Source organism: Alosa alosa, chromosome 6 (genome assembly GCF_017589495.1).
Source record: "Alosa alosa isolate M-15738 ecotype Scorff River chromosome 6, AALO_Geno_1.1, whole genome shotgun sequence".
Classification (NCBI taxonomy): Eukaryota; Metazoa; Chordata; class Actinopteri; order Clupeiformes; family Clupeidae; genus Alosa; species Alosa alosa.
This window is the reverse complement of record NC_063194.1, coordinates 64,592-91,977: the sequence shown is the minus strand read 5'-3', so window position 1 is coordinate 91,977 and position 27,386 is coordinate 64,592. Positions and strand designations below refer to the sequence as shown.

General features: G+C 40.5%; 1 protein-coding gene across 1 annotated transcript in view; it reads right to left on the bottom strand.

Annotated features, from left to right (window-relative positions):
* Positions 1-7,970: 7,970 nt before the first annotated feature.
* Positions 7,971-27,386, bottom strand: part of LOC125296608 (FAD-dependent oxidoreductase domain-containing protein 1-like) — a 37,421-nt gene continuing 18,005 nt past the window's right edge. Inside the window, exons 3-5 of the mRNA XM_048246597.1 lie at positions 11,865-11,994; positions 11,690-11,794; positions 7,971-8,331 (exon numbers count right to left, since the gene is read on the bottom strand). Coding sequence (XP_048102554.1) covers positions 8,077-8,331; positions 11,690-11,794; positions 11,865-11,994 — 490 coding nt within the window. The 3' untranslated portion in view covers positions 7,971-8,076. The remainder of the gene's footprint in view (positions 8,332-11,689; positions 11,795-11,864; positions 11,995-27,386) is intronic.

Genomic DNA, 27,386 nt, shown 5'->3' with positions numbered 1-27,386 from the left:
AAGATGGATGAACTAAGAGCGAGGATACAGTTTCAAAGAGACATCAGGGACTGTAACATTCTATGCTTTACTGAGACATGGCTAACTGAACTTGTACCGACAGTGCCATCACTCCGTGGAGTTTTTCTCTGCTGCTCGCTCTGACAGGACTGAGGAATCTGGAAAAATCGAAAGGTGGCGGTGTTTGCATCATGACGAACAGCAAGTGGTGTGATCCTAGAAATGTCACCGTTCTCTCAAAGTCCTGCTCGCCTCATCTAGAACATCTAGCGATCGTCTGTCGACCCTTCTACCTGCCCCGTGAGTTTTGCCGGTAATATTCAACGCTGTCTACATTCCTCCACAAGCCAACACAGATGCTGCGGTTTCAGAATTGCAAGAAGTGTTAAATAGACAACAACACACGCACCCTGAAGCTGCGCTTTATTGTGGCCGGTGATTTCAATCAAGTACATCTGAACCGGTCCATGCCTGAATTTATTCAACACATTCACTTCCCTACACGCGGGTGACAACACACTGGATCACTGCTACACACAGTTCAAGAACAGTTACAAAGCGAAGTCTCTACCAGCTTTGGAAAATCAGATCATGCCGCTGTTTTCCTACTGCCTATGTACAAACAGAGAAGTCGGACGACCCCCAGTGACGAAGGAGGTCAAGCTGGACTGACCAATCGGAAGCCAGGCTACAGGGCGCCCTTAGCAACGCGTTGACTGGGAGATGTTCAAGACGAACTCTGCTGACATCAATGAGTTTACGGAAGTATCATTGAGTTACATCAATATGCTAACTGATTCCATCATCCCAACTGTAAAGATCCGAAGCTTCCCTAACCAGAAGCCATGGGTGGATAGAGAAGTGAGAACGGCATTAAAGACACGCACCATGACTTATAATGCTGGGCTTATTTCAGGGGATATGACGGATTACAAAGCAGCATCTTATAGTTTACGAGAGCTATTAAAGATGCTAAGCGGGCTATAGAGACAGAGTTGAAGCTGATTTCTTGGAGGGTGATCCAGCACGAGTGTGGAAAGGACTCCGAACCATCACTGGCTTTGAAAGAAAGTCCCCTCCTATGATGAATGTGAGTAAAGCCCTCCCTGATGAACTTAATGCTTTTTATGCTCGCTTTGACATGAAAACACAGACTATATTGGACTAGCTGCAGCATGTGAAGCAAATGAGGATGCACCTTTCTGTGTCTCTGAGGTCGATGTGAGCAATGCCTTTAGGAGGGTAAATTGTAGAAAAGCTACTGGACCGGATGGAATTTCTAACAGGGTTTTGAAATCCTGCGCTGCTCAGTTAGCTCCTGTGTTCACTTATATCTTTAACACATCATTGGCTCAAGAGACAGTTCCTACTTGCCTCAAGCAGTCTGTTATTGTTCCAGTACCGAAAAACAAAAGTCCATCATGTCTGAATGACTACCGCCCAGTAGCTCTGACGTCTACAGTGATGAAGTGTTTTGAGAAGCTTGTGAAAAACATTATCTGCTCATCCCTCCCTGCCTCCTTGACCCCCTCCAATTTGCTTTTACAGAGCCAACAGGTCTACAGAGGATGCCATCTCAAACCTCATGCACACCACCTTCACTCACCTGGAGGAGGGGAATGGGAATTATGTGAGGATGCTGTTCATTGACTTTAGTTCAGCATTCAACACGATAGTACCTCTCACCTTGGTCACAAAGATGAAGGCCTTAGGACTGAACACCACCCTGTGTCACTGGATATTTGACTTCCTCACCAACCGCTCACAAGTGGTTAGAGTGGGGGTCTGACATCTGACTCATTAACCATCAGCACTGGTGCTCCCCAAGGCTGTGTTTTGAGTCCACTGCTGTACAACATCTACACACATGACTGCAAAGCCAACAGTAGTCATACCTCCATCATCAAGTTTGCAGATGACACAGTGATTTTGGGCCTGATTAGTAACAACAATGAACAGTTCTACTTGGATCAGGTTGATGAGGTGGCACAGTGGTGTCAATCTAACAGCTTGACACTGAATATCAATAAAACCAAGGAAATGGTAGTGGATTACAGAAGGCAGCAGCAGAACTACAGTTACACCCCACTAATGATCAGCGGGCAACCTGTAGAGAGAGTCACAAGTTTTAAATACCTTGGTGTCCACATTACTGAAGACTTAACATGGACTGTTAACACTCAATATGTTCTGAAGAAGTCCAGACAACGACTCTACTTCCTTCGTCAGCTAAGGAAATTCAAAGTTTCTACATCCATCATGAAGGCCTTCTACACTTCAGCGGTTGAGAGTGTTCTAACTGGTAGCATCATCACCTGGTATGGGAACTCCACAGTTAGAGATTGTAGTACTCTGCAGAGAGTAGTGCGCTCAGCTGAACGTACTATAAGAACTCAACTCCCTGCTCTACAAGATATCTATTCCAGAAGAGTACTCCTAAGAGCCCAAAAGATTCTGAAGGACTCTTCTCATCCTAACAATGGATTATTCCTACCGCTGAAATCAAGAAGACGCCTATGTAGACACAAAGCCAGAACTGAGAGACTCAGGAGAAGTTTTTATCCCCAGGCCATCCGAACTCTGAACTCACACTATACTGACTTTGCACACATTCACTCCTCAGCACTCTCAAACATTTCCTAACTCTGAACTCACACTATACTGACTTTTTACTCATTCACTCCTCAGCACTCATGACCCCCCCCACACCCACACACACACCCACACACACCTACAAGACTTTTAGCACTTTTACATCCCTCTCCCTATGCTACAGACCTTTTATTTATTTTCTTATTTCATCACACGTCAAAACACACACACACACACACACACACACACACACACACACATATCTGACTTTCTCCAAATTTTGCACACTTTTTTTTATTTATTATTTTTGATTTCTCCTCCATCTACCCCCCCCCCCCAACACACACACTTACATCATCACTGTCATCACTTCACATACATACAGCACACTGCTTGCTACAGTAAGCCTCCTCTACATACTTGCTGCACACTAGCCCCTTGAGCCGTGGATCTGCCCAAGGTTTCTTCCTTGGTAAGGGAGTTTTTCCTTGCCCCTGTTGCTCTTGGGTGCTCCTTGTTGGTGCCCCCCACCCAATCCCAATCCTCCCCCACCTTTTTTATGCAGCCCTTGCCACTTAATCTACTAAACCCCTCTTCTACTGCACTTTTTAACCCCCATTAATGCACAAATAGGCTGACACCAGACATAATTTCACTGCATTTCTTACTTCCAGTAACTATATGCATGTGACAATAAACTTCCTTGTATCCTTGTATCCTTGCTGTTTATAGACTTCAGTTCTGCATTCAACACCATAATACCACAACAACTCATCTGCAAACTTGACAAACTGGGACTCAGTACCTACCTCTGCAACTGGCTACTGGACTCAAGTCAGAGGCCTCAAGTAGTACGTGTTGGCAACAATACCTCAAGCAGCATCACACTGAGCACAGGGGCCCCTGCTGCTGCGTGCTCAGTCCGCTGTTCTTCACCCTGCTGACGATGACTGCACTGCAACCTACAGCAACAATCACATAGTGAAATTTGCTGACGACACAACTCTGGTGGGTCTCATCACCAAGGGCTTAATTTGAGACTCAATACAGGTTGGAGGTCGACCATCTGACCACGTGGTGCAGGGACAACAACCTCCTGCTGAACGTCAGCAAGACCAAAGAGATTGTTGTTGACTTCCGGAGAGGTCACACCCAACACCTGCCACTGACCATCGACGGTGCTGTGGTGGAGAGATCTGTTTGATCTACTGCCCTCTGGGAAGAGGTACAGAAGCCTGCGCTCCCGCACTACCAGACTCACCAACAGCTTCATACACCAAGCTGTAAGGATGCTGAACTCTCTCCCTCCTCTCCCCCCTCCACCCTCAGCTACATAACATCCTGGACATTGGACCCACAATGGCCGCCTGCACTACTCCACTTGCACACTTGCACACTTGTACACTTTACAACTTGTTGTTGTTGTCCTGAAAACACAACACTTCTGCTGCTCTTACATAACTTGCACCACTATGCCACTTTCTTTCTTACTTAGGTCAAACAGAACTACCCAAGCCTTTTATTGGCCTGACTTTGCACTAGTATTTTATTGACTGTCTATGCACAATTTCAACCAAATTTTGCTGCTCTTAGTTTTTCATTATTATATGTGCCCTCTTATTTACTTATTTACTTACTTTTTTGTTTACTTGAATGTTATGTTTGTCTGTGGACTTAAATTAGTAAAATATGTCTTGTCTTCACCGTGGGATAGTGAGAAACGTAATTTCGATCTCTTTGTATGTCTGGAACATGTGAAGAAATTGACAATAAAGCTGACTTTGACTTTGACTTTGACTATGCGAAAACTAAGAAAATCTGAAAAGTATGGAAAAAATTAGACCAATTTTTGAAAATAATTTTGCCCTAGTTAATGTATTTCACATGTCTAGATTTTGAAATTGGTCAAAAATCTGTCTCTCTGTTAACCAAATATTTCTTTATTAGGGCATGGCAGGCAAAAAATATTTCTCTCATCCTGACCGTGAAAACTAAAAAAATCTGAAATGTACGAAAAAAATCAAACCAATTTTTTTTCAATTTTTTTGCCCTAGTTCATGCATTTCACATGTCTAGATGTGAAATAAAAATCGATTGGACAATAATTGACAGATTTTGAAATTTGTAAAAAAACTCTCATCCTGACCGCGAAAACTAAAAAAATCTGAAAAGTACGAAAAAAATCAGACCAATTTTTTTCACTTTTTTTTCCATAGTTCATACATTTCACGTCTAGACGTGAAATAAAAAATAATTTGGACAATATCTGACAGATTTTGAAATTTGTCAAAAAAATTTCTCTCATCCTGACCGTGAAAACTAAAAAAAAAATCTGAAAAGTGTGAAAAAAATCAAACCAATTTTTTTAATTTTTTTGCCCTAGTTCATGCATTTCACATGTCTAGACATGAAATAAAAAATAATTTGGACAATATCTGACAGATTTTGAAATTTGTCAAAAAATCTGTCTCTCATCCCGACCGTGAAAACTGAGAAAATCTGAAAAGTACGAAAAAAATCAGACCAATTTTTTTCACTTTTTTGCCCTAGTTCATGCATTTCACATGTCTAGACGTGAAATAAAAAATAATTAGGACAATATCTGACAGATTTTGAAATTTGTAAAAAATCTGTCCCTCGTCCTGACCGCAGGCCGTATGCGAAAACTAAGAAAATCGGAAAAGTATGGAAAAAATTAGACCAATTTTTGAAAATAATTTTGCCCTAGTTAATGTATTTCACATGTCTAGATTTTGAAATTGGTCAAAAATCTGTCTCTCTGTTAACCAAATATTTCTTTATTAGGGCATGGCAGGCAAAAAATATTTCTCTCATCCTGACCGTGAAAACTAAAAAAATCTGAAAAGTACGAAAAAAATCAAACCAATTTTTTTTCTATTTTTTTATTTTCTATTTGTAGGATTGTTACCGAACGTTCTGTTGGCCAAAATCAAAACACTGGTGAACGTTCTCAAGACTACCAGACGCGAGCCTCTTCTGGGTTGCCAGATGTAATGAAGACTTAGCTAACGTTAGTTGACCTGCAGCTGCTTTAACGTTTCTCCAACCATGACCCAGCTACACATTACGGAAACAGTGAAAACAAAAATACCTCTCTAACCAATGTAACATATGTAGCTGAAGTTAGCGATGCAGATGAAGCATAGGCTACTTGTTGTGGAGAAATATGGCCAGCTCTGCGTCAGACTTGATATTCTTCGTTTGACGAAGACGTCACCATCTCAGGAAGCTCCTCCGATGTCCTTGTTTGTTTCTTGTTTTAATTTTGAAAATTTCCCTGCCTCTTAAAGGCGTTCATGACTACAACTGACAGCTGTTGACAGTTGGCCTTTGCTAATTTGGCAACCCAAATAGGAGGACGCGCTAGCCCATTATTAATACGCTATTCTAGAATTAATCGTTCAAAACATAAACGAAAATTCCAAGAGATTCCGCCAGAACTGATTTTTTTTTCATGGGTTTTACAGGGTTTCACGGGTTAGAGTAATGTTGTCAAATAGGCCATTACTTCAATTCATCGTGTTTCCTCACTCTCTGACAACATATGGTGATAATTTTTGGAATGGTTACAGTTTAATACAGTTTATTTTCCATTATTTCCTACATACTGGACCTTTAATGTTCCCATTATCTACCATATCTACCGATCTTGGGGCCACTATTATTCAACCTCTATATGCTCCCACTTGGACAAATCATTCAAAATAATTTGATTTCATATCATAGCTATGCAGATGACACACAAATTTACTTAGCTCTATCACCAAACAACTATGGTCCTCTTGAATCTATGTGTCAGTGTATAGAACAAATCAACACCTGGATGTCTCAAAATTTTCTTCAGCTGAACAAAGAAAAAACTGAAGTAATTATATTTGGTAAAAATGAGGAAAGACTTAGGGTTGCCACTCTCATTGACACAAAAGGGTTGAAGGCAAAGGATACTGTTAAAAATCTTTGACAGTGATCTAAATTTCAACAGCCACATGAAAGCGATAACTAAATCAGCTTTTTACCACCTCAAAAATATTGTCAAACTCAGAGGGCTGATGTCAAAACATGACTTAGAAAAACTCATTCATGCATTTATCTCCAGCAGGGTTGATTACTGCAATGGACTGTTCACAGGCCTTCCTAAAAAGACTATTAAACAGCTTCAGGTGATACAAAAATGCAGCTAGGATTCTAACAAAAACTAAAAAGAACTGGCCACATTACTCCAATTCTTAAGTCCCTTGCACTGGCTTCCAGTAAGTCACAGAATTGACTTTAAAGCACTATTGCTTGTTTATAAATCAGTAAATGGATCAGGAACTAAATACTTGTCAGACATGCTTTAGCAGTACACACCTTCTCGTCCTCTCAGGTCCCAGGTGAAAACCTGCTAGTAAAACCTACAGTTAGAACTAAACATGGTGAAGCAGCTTTAGCTGCTATCTGGCTCAGCTGTGGAACCAACTTTGGGATGACATTAAAAGGCCCCAACTGTAGCCAGTTTTAAATCTAGACTTAAGACCAAACTGTTCTCAGACGCTTTTCTGCTAACTGTGCCGAAGTTACAAATTCTGAATCTTCCTCGATAATTATTCTACTTTGTCTTTTATTACTTTTTTTTACTACTTTTGCCTTTGTTTTTGCTTACTAATTATTCTTTATTTTTAAATGATTTTACCGTGTGTTTTATGTTTTCTTTTTATTATGATCTTTACCTTTTAACTATTCTTTGACTATATTGCCCTTCTATGCTTTTATTTGTTATTATCGTTTGGTTTTGTTTATGTAAAGCACATTGAATGACCTCTGTGTATGAAATGTGCTATATAAATAAACTTGACTTGACTTGACTTGACTTGACATATTAATCTGGGGAACATACAGTAGGACCCTGGGAACATAGGGGTGCCCCCATAGTATCAATACTGGAGTAAATACAGTAATGTTATTGGCCACTCTCTCCTTGAGCATATCTGTACCAGAATTGAACTATGAAGTAAACAGCCCTTACAGGCTCCGTGTCTCTCTGTGCAATTTGAATGGGCCCACCTCAGTGAGACCATTCCGATGGTTAAAAATGGGGCAGCGTGTTTGGTCTTTACAGGTGCTATATGGATTTATTTTTAAAACATAAAAATTACCTAGAAATAGCAACAGAATGTAAAACAGAAGACTACCTCAACAAACAACTGGAATGCTGGAATGTGCAACGCTATAAATACTGTAAATACAGGATTTTTAGAAGAAAACACATTCAAGCAACTTATCTGATGGATAATATATAACTTCATGGAAATTATGACATGTTTCCACACTTTTCAATAATGGTGTACAGAAGACTCAAGTCATTCATTTAATAGCAGATCTGTGTTTATTGAGTATATAGCATGGTTTAAAAACACAATTTATATGTTGGGAGCTTACACCTTAAATAAACTCAGCCATGGCAAAGCCAATATCACAATTCCGTCATACGATATTTTTCTCCAATAAGGGCTCTTCATAAAAAATCCTCTTAACGTCCAGGGCACTGAGATTCAGAGTTTGGTAGCTTCCATCTAAAATAAGCTCAGCCATGGCACGACCAATGGCAGGAGATTGTTGCAGCCCATGTCCACTAAATCCAGTGGCAAAATACATATTTCGCACCTGATGATGGATTCCCAATAAGCCATTCTGATCAAAGGTGTTGTAGTCATAAAAACCAGCCCATGCACTTGTAACCTGCCACAAAAACAAAGTAGTCCATTAGTCAGAGGCATAGAACATTTTAAACTGGCTACCATCTATCTGTCTATCTGTTGTCTGTTTTACTTATATCCTTTTCCATTTTGGACAGCCATGGGTAACCAGGTTTACCTGTCACTACTAGTTGTATACTGTAACACTGTGTATGAAACAAATAAATCTTTCTCAATCTGAATCATTTGTGTCCTTGAAGGCACGCTTTGTTCTTTAAGGCACCTCATCACAGTTTTTAGATTTAAGATTCAGAGAGATATAATGACCAATTTATTGGTAAAATTCCACAAGTCTCCCATTGACATTAGTGCAGCAAGGGCTTACTCTGGTCTGCATAAATGGGGATTTCCCCCCTCCCCCTTGCAATAATAGAATGCGGAAGTTGTCGAATGTTTGCACCTCTCGCTCCGCTTTAACCCTCTCTGGTCAAGCGGAGGAAACTTTTTGTGAATGATCATAGTAGCCTATTTTTCAACCAGGCAAAAGATTCTGAGCCGCTGTATGCTTGTTGGCTGATGACGTTCCGTGAGAAAAAAAAACCTACATGTTCTCACAGCTTATGTTGAAATATTGGGCATCTATTGACTTTTGACTTGCAAGTTAATCCATTCAATTTTCCAATACAATAAAGAGTTTTTACAAGCCCGACCGTTCTAATTTCGTTAAAATTTTAACGATGACCAATCATCTAATATCTCAACTGTCCAATGACTGATTTTATTTCTAAAATCTTCCCCCTAATGCTGACAACAGAAGCTTAAATTTGATATGATTGGTTAAGGGGTTTATGGCGCGAAATGTTTTGGATACTTGAAGATGAGTCGTGAAAAAAACTTTTCACTTCTAGTCCATGGGCCAGAGCAGAAGTTGGTATCACCAAAGGTGGCAAAATCTAGCAATGATTTTCGTAATCCTCTATGTCTGAGAGATATGTTTTGGTATGATAACCTTTTCTAAGTGGTAGCTTAGTTGTATTTTTACTAGCTTTTATACCCATACCCAGTACAATTCACAATACATGCCTATGTGTAGGTATAGCTGTATGCAAGTGTGTGGGATGATGCGATATGTCTTAATCTATGTTATATCATATGTAGATGGCATAGGCTTTTAGAAAATATACAGTTTAGATGGATAATTTAGCTTTTAATGAATTACATAGGCTAAAATGTATCCGTCATACACTTTTTCACCTATATAGGATTAGATAGAGGCAAAAGACTAAAAGTGGGTGGGTCAAATCCAAACTCTTGCTATATCACATCTAGAGAGTATAGGCTTTTAGAAAATATATGGGTTAGATAGCTGAATACACTTTACACAGCTATTTTAGACCCATAACTATTAGCTGTCCATCGAAAATCAATGCATTTCAATGTAATGCAAAATACATTACAGAACTAAGGTATAGTGGTATGGAGGAAGTTGTGAGATGTCTCAATGCACATTATATCACATCTAGAATATATAGACTTCTCAGAAAAACATGCCATGATATTACAATTCTAAAGAGAATGCATGTAGATCCTGCATAACTATTAGGCCTAAATTCTGCTTTTTCAATTTGTCTGGAACTAGATTTCTTTTCTGAACATTCTACAGTACAAATATAAACTGCCAACTTTAGAGTGTGTTTATCAGAGTTGCCAGATTGGGCGGGTTTTTGAGCGTGAATGGGCGGAAATCACTCAACTCACCTCTGGCAACACTGGTGTTGGTATTTGTTGTAGTGTTAAAAACAGATTACAAGGTCCTGTTTATTTTTATTTGTGTTATGATTCAGATGTGTGAGAATGAGTAAGGATATGACCAATGACTAGGCTACTTGTGAAAGACTAGATATAATAACCCAACCGGCCCAAGTAAGGTACTAACATCATTATCAAGCAATGATGTATGCTGTAAACCGTACTGTAGACTTCCCCAATTTGTGTGTGAACAAAAGAAAGGACAAAAATTAGGGGCAGCCGTGGCCTACTGGTTAGCGCTTCGGACTTGTAACCGGAGGGTTCGAACACCGACCAGTAGGCACGGCTGAAGTGCCCTTGAGCAAGGCACCTAACCCCTCACTGCTCCCCCGAAGCCGCTGTTTTGCAGGCAGCTCACTGCGCCGGGATTAGTGTGTGCTTCACTTCACTGTGTGCTGAGTGTGTTTCACTAATTCACAGATTGGGATAAATGCAGAGACCAAATTTCCCTCACGGGATCAAAAGAGTATATATACTTACTTAAATAACATACAGAGATGTAGCCTATGTGTGAGAGAGCAGTTTCAGTTGGTAAGCTAGAATACTGTATCCTAGAAATCTAGACGCGCCCCTAGCGGCAGCAAATTATATTTGCTGCCAGGGCTAGTCTAGCAACTCTCCGTTGGCTTGTGAGCTCCAGAAATCAAAACTCAATCAGGCCAATGAAATTGTGTATAGAGTCGTTAAGTGGGCTTAACATAATGATTGATGGCAGAGTTGCAACGGTTTGGCTTGAATTCCCTGCTACTTGAAAACAAATCAGATAGATGTTGCTGTTGGCGAACAGTGTAACACGAGTTAAGCTTTTATTAAGTTGGCAAACGTCAAGTTAGCCAATTAGCTCCGCTGGTGGGAAAGGCATGGGACTCATAGCGCTGCCGCTGTCCTATTGCGTGCAGAGGGAATTTGAAAGACAACTGATTATCCCGCCCCTCGGACTGAGCACTGCGAACGGTGAGTGCCCAGACCCTACATTTTAATGTGGGTCTGGCTCGTCAGGCTAAGAATACTGATGAGAGTGGCAGAATACTGATGATGCACAGTCAAGCCACAGCTCAAGCCACTGCACTCTCACTCTCTTTTTCTTCCTCACATACACACACACATACTTCACATACACAAACATGTTCTCTCCCTCACATACACACACACTTTTTCAGGGCCGGCGCTAGCCATTTGGGTGCCCTAAGCACAAATGCTTGGTGGTGCCCGTGGTGTGGTGTGTTCCAAAGTTAACCTTACCAAGAGATGTTTCAGGAGCCGTCACTGAGTACCTGTATGTGTGTGTGCTACAGTGAGAGTGTGCGATTCTCTCTGTATGTGTGTGTGTGTGTGTGTGTGTGCGTGTGTGTGTGTGTGTTTGCTCCTGAGTGTGTGCGTGTGTTCGCTCCTGAGTATGTGCGCATGTTCATACGCGTATGTGTGTGTTTGGGGGTATAGTGAAATGGTGTGTGTGTGTGAGAGGGGAGAGGGGTGTACCTGTGTGTGGTGTGAGTGGGGGTGCAAAGTGGCAAGTGGAAAAAAGGGGGGTGGGGGGGGTGGATCGGTTAGACCAAACTTACTTTTTTGTAAAATGGGCAAAAAAGGCTTACCTTTAAACATTCAAAAGCAGGAACACGATGGGCCAAGTTTGGCCAGATTTTTTCATGGAAGAAATCATGGTCAACATCAAGGTTTGTAGAGTTTGGCTCTTCTACCTGAAAGAGCAAGATTATTTACATCTAACCAACACCACACACACCTACAAAATTAGAACTATTTATTTACCTCATCGGGAGACAGTCCAGTGATGTAGTTCCCTCCAAGTCCCTCCCTTCTGAGGTATACTCCTGAGTAATCAACTAAGAAAGGGGTGTCCATTCCTGGTCCGTGTGGACAGTGTACTACATAGATGTATCTGAAAACACAATAGCAAACATTAGACAGGAGCATATACAGTACAACCTCAAAGATATTAAATATTTTCATTGTATGTAATTATAAAATTAATCATACATGCATGAAGAATTTGTGGCACTGACCACACTTGTACAAATGGTCATTAACATATTCACAAAACATCTTAAGGCTAAGATTTAGGAGAAACATCTAAAACATCTTTCACATTGTGAAATCACTCATCAAGATCACTCAAGATGACTCATCACTTTCAATCATAACATCATAATGGACGTAGACTTTGCGTTAACTTTGAAATCCAGCCTAACCAATCGCATTGTTCAGGGATTACTAACGTTACTTTGACACTAGCCTTTGCAAACTGATAATACACCACAGAAAACAATGTATGGATGATCCCCAGTTATAGTACTTTTCTTGTGTCTGGAAGAAAAACTAACACACATTTCTTCTTCCTTTGTTTTTATCACACTTACCACATACTAAGGGTAACTTTTAAGAAAATGACTCAATCATTGTTTTTAGTATACTAGTGCAGTGCTCATTCAAACATGCTATTCCTGTAGAAAAAAAAAACAATTACATGCCTTCATAGCAGAGAAAAACACCATTCCAGCTTATAAATAAACATGCAGTAAGCATAATTTGCAGCCTAATTTAATAACTTGATAGAGAAGGCAACCCACGTACATGCCCCCAGAGTGTAGCGCTGTAGCTGCCAGGCTGCATTTGCTGCTGGCTGTAGTAACTTGAGCTAGTTTTTGTAACTTGAGCAATTTTTTCCGTACCGACAGTATTCAGTGATCTTGAGAAACGGAGATCTATGTGAAAACTCGCCGGATAATTGGGGGCCTGCAAAGGCACCCTGTTGAGTTACTAGCTTTTCCTATTATTATTCTGCCATTGGAGTTTATGGCAGCCAATAGAACACCTTGGTAAAAAGTGCTGAAATTTGGCAGAAAGTTTCGGGACTCTCCACTGACCACTCACGCTCATTTGCGGATCTCTAAACCCAGCCGTCTAGCGCCACCAACGGGTCAAAATTAGGCCGAAAATTGAACCGCTGGGTTGAAAGTTATGAAATTCGGCGCACTGATTCAGGACCGTCCCATGATCACTTTCACCAATTTACAGAACTCTATGCCCAACACTCTAACGCCACCAATGGGTCAAAACTAGATTGCATTCATGCATGAGACCATTGAACGGTGCATCCGATTATCAGAAATCAGGCACTGCTGGAATCCATGGACCAACCTGAGTTCAATGACTCCTATTACGTCACTTTCCGCCATATTGGACCTCCGCCATATTGGATTTAGTCCAAACTCTACGAAAAGTTTCAGCGGTCACAAATTTCATCTGATTTTCACGGAACTTGGCGGAGATGATCTTCTGCCCGAGCCGCACAAATGATACTTGCCAGATTTTTCAATTTCATTTTTGTTTGCCATTGGCAGCCAATCAAATATGGCGATGAAGCCGCCAAACAGGAAGTGGACTAATATCTCCGTGACGCTTTGAGTTAACACAGCAAAACTCGATAACATTAGTCAGGACACTTTCTCAATCACTCACAGCAATTTTTATGTATATATATTGAACGATCTAGCGCCACCACCAGTTCAATGTTGGACATGCAGTCATGCGTGTGATCCTTGACTCTTTTGTCTGATTTTCACAATTGAGGTAGCATCTGAATCCTTGGACCATCCCGAGTTCATCGACCCCTATCCCATCACTTTCCGCCATATTGGACCTCCGCCATATTGGGTTTAATACAAACTCTATGAAAAGTTTCAGCGGTTACAAATTTCATCCGATTTTCAAGGAACTTGGCGGAGATGATTTTCTGACCGAGCCACACAAACGATACTTGCCAGATTTTTCAATTTCAAGTTTGTTTGCCCGTGACAGCCAATCAAATATGGTGACGAAGCTGCCAAACAGGAAGTGGACTAACATATCGAAGACGCTTTGAGTTAATATACAAAACTCGATACTATTAGTCAGGACACTGTCCCAATCACTCACAGCAATTCTTATGCATATACATTGAATGCTCTAGCGCCACCTGCAGTTCAATGTTGGACATGCGTTCATGCGCGTGATCCTTGACTCTTTTGTCTGATTTTCACAATTGAGGTAGCGTCTGAATCCTTGGACCATCCCGAGTTCATCGACCCCTATCCCGTCACTTTCCATCATATTGGACCTCCGCCATATTGGATTTAGTTACAAACGGTTACAAATTTCATCTGATTTTCACGAAACTTGGCGGAGATGATCTTCAGACCGAGCCGCACAAACCATACTTGTCAGATTTTTCAAATTCCACTTAATTGGCCCATGACAGCCAATCAAATATGGCGATGAAGCCGCAAAACAGGAAGTGGGCTAACATCTCGGAGACGCTTTAATGTATGAAGTCCAAACTTGGTACAGGGACTTCGTATCTGATTGTGAGGACACAGTAGGAAATTGGCATCATTTGGCCACTATAGGGGGCACTGTAATACAGGAAGTGGGCTCGTATCTCAGCAACTCTTCGATGTATGAAGTCCAAACTTGGTACAGTGACATATTAGCTGATTGTGAGGACATGCAAGGAAAGCGGTCTCATTTAGCCTCTAGAGGTGCTGTAATAAAGAAAGTGAGCTCACATCACATATGGTATGATGCTTGCATGAGAAAAATACAAAACATCAGCAATTATATGGGTGCCATTGTTTTGGGATGTTTCCTTCATGTAAACATCATATACTGGTAGGCAAATAGAGAAAATATTGGTAACACTTTATAATAAGGTGCCATAATAAATAGCATTACCTAACCCCTTTGTTAATATTTGTTAATTGTTACTAAAATATCTATTTGGCACAAGTTAATAGTTTTTTCATCATTAATTAAATAATAGTTGTTTGCATAAACATGTATGTCTGTATGTTAATGTTTTAACAAATAGAAAACAATCTATTAACTTTAAAAATATTGTATTAATATTTGTTAATAGTTAACTAAATGTCTTTTTGTCACTAATTAACAGTTATTTCTTACATCATTTAAATGTTAAATGTTTATTTACAAACTATATGTTAGCATACAAGTTAATGACATATTATTTAACTAATAGTTATTAAACTGTGCTTCTGCCTATCACAATATGAACCAATCCTCATAGGACCCTTACAATAAAGTTGGTTAAGCTTAATTAATATATTAGTAATGTATAGCTACAGTACTCTCCAGAATTATTGGCACCTCTGCTAAAGTTGACTAAAAACCGGTATAAAAAACAATCTGTTGGTGATATATTGTAATCTCACAATGAAAAAAATGTGTGGCATTGCAACAATGTTTACATGTTTACAGAGATATACTGTAAGGTTGGTTGCAAAGATTAACATGCAGTATGCTGTTACGACTGACTGACACACGCGCACACACACACATTTTTTAAATCATCCGCACTTTAGGCTATAGTCTTTATACATGGGTTTAGTTAATGATCGGGTTAATGATCGGGCTATAATAAGACCACACTTTAATAGTGATTGGTGTAAACCGGGACATTTTAGCATTCCAACAGGCTTTTGACTCAGGACACGCAACTCAAAATCGGGGCTGTCCCGGTTAAACCAGGACGTTTGGTCACATTCTGTGTGAGTTGAATAACTTGCCTTTTCAGATTAAATGTGCATACTGTCTAATGTTTTGCGCATAGCCTAGTTGCTGTTGCCTACTAAAATGCCTACTAGCCTAAATGCCTACTAGCGCTGGGAATCAAAATACTTCCAGCACTAGTAGGCATTTAGGCTAGTAGCACCATAGTAGGCTAGTAACACCAGAATATATAACATGTTAATTAAGGGGAAGACATAAAATGTATTGAAGCATTTGAGAGCACATTGTATTAAGTTGAAAGCTAGATAAGAGTTAGATAGATAATATAGATAAGATTACCGGGCAGTTCCAAGGCAAGGCATTTTAACTTTTAAAGTTTAGGCAAGCCATCTGCAATTAGAATTATGCCTAGAAGTAATGAAACTACAGATATTGATAATAAACTAAATTAGTGTTGTCACGATACCAAAATGATGACTTTGATACGATACCTGCCATAAATATCACGATGCTCGATACTGAAAAGATACTATGGCGAAATCCTAAGATATCTGGAAAAGAAAAGACTCGTACCTCCTCCAAGTCTATTGAGTCATTTGTGTTGAATTCGGTGCACTTTTGTAGTGTGCAGGTCAATTCTGGGTTCTAAACTTCTAAACTTCCTACATAATTATTATTTTTTAGTCAGTAAAATAGTAGGCCTACTTTGTGTGATTAAGTCCTTTATTGTTTGTTATAGTTCATTTACATTGTGTTGTGTTTTGGCAATAAAGTAGCTTTAAATAGCCAAACTAGGCTAGATCAAGGTCAGTGTTGAAATTACTGCATGCAAATCACTGAATACTATGCAGAGGGGCCTAATCTTTAGGCCATCTGATGTACAGTAAAGGCTACCCTAGGCCTTCCCGTGTTCATGGGATTTCTTTGACAGTTGCAAAGGGAAAAATTTGAGGATAGTCTTCTTTGCGCCCAGTGTACAAGTACGACGTTCCAACCACTCAGGTCTTCGTCAGATAGGCCTACACCATTACCTGTTGCAATATATCTGTGTGCATTCCTCCATTAAGTCTATTTCTTTGATTAATTATTGTTTTCATTACGGCTGTCTGTTTAATTGCGCTTAGATTTTTTAGAGGGGGTGGTGTTTTTAAGTGTAGCTGGACTAAGTAGATTCTTAACGTTAGCTTTACTGAACTCAACTCGTGTTTTTTCTGGAGCTGCGTCCGTACTTGCTGTAAGTTTTATAGTAATTGTATGGGAGTCTTGTGTTGTTAAGGGATTTGTTTATGTAGTTGTCATAGTTACAAGTTGGTAAACTAGTTATTAGCCGTAGTGGGTAGCAAAGATTCTAGAGCGCTACGGGTCTCACGTCGCTCTCAAGATCAGTCGCGTGCTGCCCTCTTTTGAGCTTGCGAGAGGCTTAAGATGCACAATTGCGCAGCCTATAATAAAAAGTAAATAATGCTTAATTAAATAAAGGCATGTGCGTACGCAGCCTATAAGTAAAGAAAAGACCCCTGCCATAATTTGAGGATTTACAATAGGCCTAGATGAGTTGGCCTAAATAATAGGACTACAGCTATTTTATAACTCAAGCAAATTGTTTTAACATATAATTGCACAAATTAAGTCCAACGGTAAGATTCATCTGGACGTGTTTTAAGTTGGCTGCAGCCTGTAAATAGGCTAATGATTTTTGAAAACGAACTTCTGTGGTCATATGCATTTTACATAGGCAAGCAGGACAATTTGGGAGTTTTTTACTGCATGGAAACGATACAATAGCCTAGTGTCAAGCACGGTTGTGTTTAGCCTAGGCCTACCATTTGCATTTATTTAAGTTATGAACATCAGACGCTTGAGTGAAATCTTGACCTTATTAGTGATTGATATAGCCTATCTTATGCGCTGTGTTTAAGCAGGCCGTGAACAAAGGGTTAACTTATAGTCTACAGGTAGAAAAAAGAAAAATGGTGATAATATAACTAACGTTAGCTAAGTTAGTTTGCCTGCTAGCTAGCTTATCAGTAGGCTATACAGTCTCTCAATGGGAATTTATGTGATCTATTTACCAGTGCAATAGCTACTTCTGTCTAAATAATAGGCCTATTTACCTCTCCTTATTTAGTGTAACCTTGGAAAAAGATCAATCGGGCCTTTCACACTGTCAGTTCTTGCAGTTCATTACTGAGAAAGAAAAAAAAAAACAGCTGGTAACGTTAAAAACAGCTGTTCAGGTGGGCTCATAATTGGAACTGTATATGAAATTTTGCGCTGAGCTTATTAAAATGGCGCCCTGTCAGGCTCAGAACGTACTTCATACCTATGACGTAACTGATCTATCTTGCTCCGCTCTAGAATCTTTGGTGGGTAGTGGTAGTTGATATTGTTTTCATTACGGCTGTCTGTTTAATTGCGCTTAGATTGGCCTTGGTGGCGTGAGTTTTTAGAGGGGGTGGTTTTCCGCGTGATCAGTTAGGACTAGCATTTAAAGTGGCTGTGCTGGAGCGCCAGCGCTCGTGTGCAGCCGTCCTCGTGTGAAGACTTACTCGTGTCAAGACGAATCGAGTCTACCTGCGACGGACACAAGCAAGGCACCTCTCAGATAAGTTTCACTCTTGTCTCACCTTGTCTTGTTAGCTGACAATCCTTCTAATAATGTGCCTTCAACATATCCCTGTATCCGGTCAGGTTAATAAGCGCACTGATGTTGAAAGGCAACAATCCGTTCAGCAGGCTTGTCCTACTTTTTCTGTAGGGTTGTGGAATTGCCAATCTGCAGTGAATAAAGCGGACTTCATTCCTGCTCTGGCCTCACAGTTATCGCTTCAATTGCTTGCGCTTACAGAGACATGGATTAGGCCAGAGAATACTGCCACACCTGCAGCGTTGTCGACCAATTATGCTTTTTCGCATACCAGCCGTTCGTCTGGTAGAGGAGGCGAGACAGGCTTTCTCGTCTCTGATGATTGGAGGTTTACACAGTTGCTGCCTGCTCAGGTCCACAACTCATTTGAATATCATGCCATCATGATAACTGAGCCATACCTAGTAGCTAAGTCCTCTGCTCAGTCATCAGTATTAATTCTACTAGATTTATATGCAGCCTTTGATACTGTTAACCATGACATTCTCCTACAGTGGGCATCGCTTTCAAATGGCCACTTCAGTCGCGCATTACGAGGCGTGAAGCTGCGTGAAGCTTTAGTACCACTTTCAGCCACTGTGCGTCGCTCTGCCACTGTACATCGCTCTGTCAGTAGCCTGACTGCCGCCCCTTCTGAAAAAGCAGGAGGCTAGGCTACCTTTAAACGTAATTGTTACTGAGAGGAATCCCAGCCTACGAATTCAATAACAAAATAAATCGTAATTAAACATTACCTCGATTAAGGCTATTTGGGTATGGCTTAAGGCTTGACTACACGGTGGTAGCGAAAATCAAAATCTGCTTTTGATAGCCTACCGGTTCCGCTCCACAAAACGAAAAAATATCTTAATTTGCTGTCTATGTTATTGTCAGTGTTGGGGGCATGATTCCAAACACCTCCCTTACGATGATGAGTGACAGGTGACAGGTCTTGGAGTTTTCTCTTAAAAGTTATTCACAAAGCCTTTCAGACAACTCCTAAACTAGGAGTGAGTCTTCGTGGCTATGGATGACGTCATTACTCATGCACGAGCTTGACTGAAGTGACCACCTTGATTGGCTGACGATTGTAACGCGGGAATTCCAAACACCTCTCTTCCGATGATGAGTGACAGGTGACAGGTCGGAGAATGCGCGGCGCTACACAAGTAGTCGAAGGACGGAAGATGATTAATAACTGAATAAAAAGGCCTAGCCTAAATGAATAAAGAGTAAGGCCAAACAAATAGCCTAGTAGCCTAATGAAACATAGGCCTATGGATTGATGCAGTAGCCTACCTTTGCAACATTATTAAATTAATCTGTCACCATATGCCTAGGCTACGTTTGCAAAGAGGAGAACATTTTAATTTGATTCACAATGAAAGTTTACATTTCATTTACATGTGAACAATGAGTAGTTTTGGTTGTTGTTGGTGGCGTTATTGCATCCCTTTTATGAATGAAAAATTGTTCCCTCGCGATTGGAAGCTCCTGTTGCGCATAGGCTACGCATTTCAAAACATCGCAACGTAAAATGCCACAAAAAAGCTGTTTATGAATAGGTCTTAGTGAGTTAGGAGTCCTCTCGACTTAAGCTGTCCCAGAGGTGCTACTTTTAGGTCTAAAATGCTTTGTGAACTACTTTTTGTGAAAGTTTAGGTTTACTTTAGTTTAGGTTTAAACCTAAACTAAAGAGTCCTAAAGTTAGGAGTGAAACGCCCATTATTTTTAGGAGTTGCTCCTAAATTCGCCAGGTAGGAGCTACTTTTAGCCTTAAAATTAGCCTAGTAGCCTAATGAAACATACGGATTGATGTAGTATCTTTGTAACATTATTAAATTATTCTGTTACTATGCCTACGTTTGCAAAAGAGAACATTTTAATTTGATTCACAATAATGTTACATTTAATTTACATGCTGACAATGATTAGCCTTTTGGTTGTTGTTGGCGGCGTTATTGCATGTTAGTTATGCCTACAATGCAAAGTTGCTTCCTCACGATTGGAAGCTCCTAGCTGCATAGGATTTCAAAACACGGCAAAATGCCGCAGGTTTGTGAATAGGTCTGTGAGTAAGGAGTCCTCTTGACTTCTTTTAAGCTGTCAGAGGTGGGAAGGTGTGATTTGTTGGGGGCAGGGCCGGATGGGCACAAATGTCTGGTCCCAGCCAACGTGAATCGGGTGGTTAATAGGCCTATCGTGAAGATTTTTCCTGCCATCTAAGAGGCACGAGCGCATCTGTGAGGCCAAGCCTCACCAAGTAGCTCGTTTGTTTACAACTAACATTCCATTTAATTAAACTGCTTTATAGGCTATGCCGAAATAGTTTAATTATTAATTATTATTATATATTATATATATATTAGTGTCGGGTGAATTGAAATGTTCTCAAAGTAGATGGCTGAAAGCTGCTTGGGATCCCCCCCGTCAAGCAATATAACCATACAAACGCGCTTCCTGCACTCATTGTTTCAAAAGGAGTAATTTTGGCTTTGTCAGAACTGAAGAGCTGTGGGCGGCACGACACGGTATGCCCAATGAAAATAAATTAGCATAGCGCAACACAACACAGACCCGCTTCTCTCGCGTCAGTCACTGACAGTAACCTAGAATAAATGCATGGGGGAAAACACTTCCCCATGACAAAGACATCGTAAAACACTGAAAGTTAATATTTTGTCACTAGCAACATACATCTGTCCTTTGTTAAATGTATTATGTTCCAAGTAGCCTATGCGTAATTCTGCTTCATAAAGTTGAACAAATACATTTGCTTATTTCACAGAAAAATATAAATAGCCAGTTAGGGTCTACAGTGCAGAGTTGGGAAGTTATGGTAGGCCAACTTGCAGTGAACATACAAACAGAGGAAATTCTTTCTCTTGTAGCTGAGTAGCCTCAGGTGCGCACGTAGACATAAGGCCGAACATGCAAGTGCCAATGAATCGTGCTCTCACGACAATCACGCCGTTAAACTTAAATAGGTTAACAACAGGGCAACACAGAGACAGGCCCGATGGCAGGGCTGTTATGAGAGTATTAAAATATGGGATATTCTACGGGAAAACATTAAAACGGCAAGACAGCGGGGGAGTTGGCATGCATTGTTTCGGTCTTATTTGGGATTATTTGTCATATTATTAATCACATATGATTCTTTGTGTAATTGTGCAAACAGGCGCAAAACATTTGAAAAGGAAGGACTGGTAGCATGCAAGCTCACGGGAAAGATTGATTTAAGAACGTTATCACAGTGTGTGGCTGTGGCGCGGGCGGAAGACAGCGACAATTGGCAGGGGAGGGTCATGTCTTTTTTAACAATTCTGTCGGAGGGTCATTGAACAATTTCTAGCAGGCAAGAGAGGGTCATGCTTGCAACGGAAGCACTCAAAATTCCTCCGGTGCCCCCTTCAATAAATAACGAACAGTCCCTAGATTGCTGCTGGGCTATATGTCTTGGTTCATGTCTGTTAACAACTCATTGCCATCAAACGCATAGCCTATCTCGCGGTTGCACCCATTACAAACAAACATGCAATGTGAACATCTGGGATTGGGGAGAGCACTAAATGCTCTACTGAATAAGCACGAAGTCAAACCTTTAAATGAAAAACACTCTTTAATAATCAAAAAAAATATATAAACCGCTAATGAAGTAAACTTTGTTGTGACCATCAAAAATCGTTTATCGCCTGTAACTCCGTGATAACAGGACGTAACAGGAAGGCATTTGGCTGAGCAACGGAGGTTAATATGCTCTATATTTTGTCCAAATGATGTCTGTCTATTATCGTTGCACTCTGAGAAAACCAGAATGTTTAATTTGTCCTGCGTTTTTTCTACGGCTGCAAACGGGATTCACTCGCAGTTAACCAAATATTTCTTTATTAGGGCAGGGCAGGCATATTTCTGGCTATTAAATTATTTCTAAACCAGTCTGCTAAAGTCTGTAGTGAAGTCTGTGTAGGGTTTTCCAGGCTCCATTTCTTTTTACGAGACACCCTGCTCACTTGAGACATCTACCGGTTGTTTGGGTTGTTGCTGCGTCTCACTGGAAAAATACAAATTAAAGTCGCGTGATTACCGCGTGATCCCACGCGCGGACCGCGAGTGAAGCTGGCCAAGTCAAAGCACTGCCCACTGTATCTATACTATCTGAACTAGGAATTTCTGGAAAAGCTCTTGACTGGTTTAAATCTTACCTTAAGGCGAGACACGGCAGGTGAAAACATTGTTTTTTCATGCACTGGTCAATTTCGAGATTTTGAGCTAGTATGTTACCTTAGCATGTATTCTATCACACTACTACAACAAAAAAGTCCGATTTACACATTTAGGTGTTTATTTCATTATATTGTGTCTACTCGCACCTGTATATTTCTCCTAAATTCAGCAAAAGTTAGCATTCTAACCTTGCATGCACTCCCGCGACCGTGGTCCAAAACATAACATGTGTACTACCGTTGGAAAGCTCTGTTTTTCCTGTATCACGCTATGTGATCCATATATGGACACTTCCTTTGTATCAGTAACCAATCGCGAAAGTTCAAAGGCGAGTCTAGGCTGAGAACGGAATCTCATTGGCTGTCTTTCCAGGCTGTTTTCTCAAAATGAGTTTCCGCTCACACTCTGAGCTCAAAAACTCCACTTCAGAAGCACGTACATACACCAAACTTTCTAGACTTATGCCTAACTATATGTCGAAGATTTCTACAGAGGGGTTTGTTGATATATTATTCCTAGCTAACGTATTCCTTGGGAAAACGTTAACAGCCCACCGGGAATCCTCCCAACGCTCCCCATTAGCCACTTAAGCTCTGCTTCTTGTTCATGAGTTTACTGTAATCGTTTAGTCCAGGGGTGTCCAAACTTTTTGACTGAAGGGCCACATTGGGTTTTGAAAATTGGCCAGCGGGCCACACACAAATAATAATAATAACTAGATGTACCGCCGAGCGGTACAAAATATGACCGCCGCCCAGTCCAGCACATTTTTTCCACAAAAATAAATCACGCTGAAAGGCCTATATGATTCTAACTGTCTCACTAAATTGCATTATCCACACTCAATTCTCACTGGTATCTGCTAGACAACAAGTACCAAAACATGATTAGTTCATAGATTTCACATGTAAAATTCATTTTATACAACCCCACCCCCTTCTTGCCTGTTCATAATTCTGAGAAATTCTTGAATTGTGTGCATGTGTGTGTGTGTGTGTGTGCGTGCTTGTGTGTTTGCCTGCGTATGTATGTTTGTGCATGTGCATGCATGCGTACATATGTCTACTGTGTGAGTATGTGTCATATGTATGATTACTGTGAATGTATGTGTGTGCATGTGTATCTGTTTATGCACATGTGTGCACATGGAATGGGTTAAAATTACCCCTGGAGGCAAACATACAGAACAAATTGGTCATCCTAGGCCCTACGGTTCTCAAGATATTCACAGAAAACTGTGTCTGCCCTACCCTCCTTTCGGGGGGTCCAGTACAGCGGGGGGGCTACAGATCAAAACAAAAAACGATGGTTCCATGCTATCCATGTGGGGTTACATGCCCACCAGGTTTCGTGTACCCCGGTCTTTCAGTGTCCCGGGAATCCTTGTTGGTGTACGGTCACTAAATGTACACATAAATTATTTTATTGTAAGGCCCCCCATGAACAAAAGTTCACAAAACTGGCATGGCATGCATTCGGAGGGTGTCATAATGATCCTACACTTTCAATTTCGTGCAGTTTTGACCATGTCAGCCAGAGATATTGTGATGAAAACACCTCATTTTTTGCTTTTTAATTTTTAACTAGGGTGGGCTATACATGAAATAAGTGGTAATGGGATGGGTTGACATGCCCCCTTAAGACCAACATACAAAAAAAGGTGGACCTCCTAAGCCCTACGGTTCTCGAGATATTCACAGAAAACTGTCTCCGGCCACCTACAGGCCAGTTGGTGTATAGTAACATAAATTAATTTATTGTGTGGCCCCCCATGAACGGAATTCCACGGAACTTGGCGTGCATTCAAAGGGTGTCATAATGATCCTACACTTCCAATTTCGTGCAGTTTTGACTATGTTAGGTCACAGATACCTGCGATTACATCACCTCATTTTTTTAACTTTTTTGTGTTTAACTAGGTGGCGCTATACATGAAATGAGTGGTTATGGAATGGGTTGACATGGCCCCTTGAGATTAACATACAAAAACAAATGGTCCTCCTAAACCTTACGGTTCTCGAGATATTCACAGAAAACTATGTCTGCCCTACCCTCCTTTCGGGGGGTGCAGTCCAGCGGGGGGGGCTACAGATCAAAAGAAAAAACGATGGTTCCATGCTATCCATATGGGGGTTACATGCCCACCAAGTTTAGATCTACCCGGTCTTTCAGTGTCCCAGGAATCCTTGACGGAAATTTGGACATAAAAAGGAAAAAAAAAAAGGAAAAATCTGACTAAACCTATATGACCGCCCGCTTCTCAGCGGTCATAATAATAATAATAATAATAATAATAATAATAATAATAATAATAATAATGTTTTGTTTTATTGACAAAATAATTTTGTTGTAGAAAATTAATTTTTTAAGAAATACTGTTAATTTGATGCTGTTTAATTAATTTATAAATGGTGCACTGTCACTTTAAGACTCTTTGCCAGCTCCACTCAAATAGTGCTGTACCCTCTCACAGTTTATAATGGTCAGTAGTGGGAACTACTGTTGCCATCGCCCTCTCTCCCACGCTCAAATGCGTCCCCAATTAAATGGACTAGCATAACGTAGTTAGATCTGCTGCAATGGAGATACTATGTATCTCGATGTGACAAGCTGTTTTGACATTGACATTGTAAACGTTCTCTAAGAAGAGTGTAAAGCAGTTTGTAGTAAAGTTAACCACAACGTCTTCTATCGCTGGAAAAAAATAGCGAGCGGCCTATGATAAACTAATAAATGCTCGGCGGGCCGGATTAAAGTGCATGGCTGGCCGCAGTTTGGACTCCCCTGGTTTAGTCATTAGTTGATATTTAAAACACTGACGTGTAGGCTACATTTTCATTATTGTTCACTCGTTTTGAGTAGGCTGTGTCTTGAAACGCATATGCATTGTAGGTTGCACATGTAGCTTGTAAAAAATACATGAATAAAATTCCCGGATCCCGTCGTTAGCTCAACTCTTATTACAGTAGGCTATAGGCTATCGGAGGAAGAAAACAAGGACTAAAAGTTAACGTGATAAAAAGGCATGTGTGGTTTACGTCATGTGATGTGTTTCACGGTATGAGTTGAGAGCCCTGCTTTGCTTATATTTTTGGTTAACTTAACTTGCCTGAAATCAGAAATATTTTCGAACAATGGATGATCCGCTCGGAGGGACAAGCTCTTGGCCTTCTGCTGTGCCACACATTTGATTTTTGATCGTCGTTTATTGTATAGTCTAACTAGCCTACTAATAGTTAACATAATGTCACTAGTCCACAGTGCATCAGGCTGAACAGTGCAGGGAACAGCTGTCATTGGTAGGCTGCATGCAGGCACATGGTCAGACAGGTTTAAGGAGCGCTTGATTTGTTTTGTAGCGGAGCGTTCTATGGGTTGCCAGGTTGGTTCTATGGGTACAGCACGCATTTGAAATTTGGGAAGCCAAAATCGTGATCGTGATTAAATTTGATTAATTGTGCAGCGCTAGCATATAGCTTCTATTGCAAAACCTTATCTGACACAAGATTCCACACAACTTCTTGTTCAGACCATGGTCATCTCTAAGCTCGACTATTGTAATCCACTATTAGCTGGCTTACCCGCTTGTGTAATAAGATCATTACAGCTGATTCAGAATGCTGGAGCACGCCTGGTCTTCAATCAGCCAAAGAGGACACATGTAACTCCTTTCCTAGTTACTCTCTATTGGCTCCCTATAGTAGCCAGAATTAAATTTAACCCGTTAGGCGCCAGAGGTTTTTTTCCGAAACAATCAATTTTGACATCTTCATTTCAAAAGGCTATATCTTAAAAGTGATAAGAGATAGAGACTTTCTGTAAATTAGAGAAATATTAAGGATGACCCAAAGTTTATGTAGAGATTAAATGTTTATATCTAATTTGCATACGTCATATGGTGGCGGCAATCTTGGATTAAAGAATTTTCATGAAAAGTCGCATGTTTGAATGATAAAATGCACCACTTCAGGTGTACTTTGGAGTGGGTAAGACTGTCTTTAGTGGCAGGCTAGCACATACCGTTGACTTGCACTAGCCTAGCACCTGCGAACTCTGCAATTAGAAGGACTGGATGAAACGTGCTGAAAACGGTCTCCACTGATAAATATCACACTTGCTTACTTGGAAATAAGGTCTTATGTCCAAAATCCTGAACCACCCCTTTAACAGACACCAATAGCAAGTTTTAATTTCAAACACATTACCCGTTACAGGCCAAAATGTAATTTTGCTCATTATAGCGCCACCTATAGGTCAAAAGTCATCAAATGTATTGAGCCTCCTCCTTATTGGGTCTTGAGCCCATGTACTGAGTTTGGTTTTGATACATTAAAGATTTACTGAAATATTACTTCACTTCCTGTTTGGCGGCTTTGCCGCCAAACTTGATTGGTCGTGACAGGTAACAGGTTTTGAATATGGCTCCAAAAAGCAATGCGTTTGTGAGTCATGGTCTGACGATCATCTGCGCCAAGTTTTGTCAAAATCGGACAAACTTTATGACCTTTGATTCCTTTTAAGTGTTTTTGATTAAATCCAATATGGCGGAAAATCCAACGTGCGTTGAGTTCGGTCTCATCCAAGGCTTCCAAGTATACCTCAATTTGTATGGTTGAAACTTTAGGCGCATAGATGTAATGCAAAATCTGACACATTGGGGCTTAGAGCACTTGACATGAAACTTAGTGAAATTAATCATATGACTATACCGAATCAATGTGCCAAATTTCCCAACATTTTACTGCATGGTTCAATGGCAAATGAGTGTTTTGTTATAATAATAAATATAGCTGCAAGCAGTAATGTGGGGGCCAAGCAGTTGAGCAGGAGTTGTCATGGCAACCCAATGTTGCTACATTATACACACACCCAATTAACCCCCCCAGTCCCACACACACACATATACACAGATA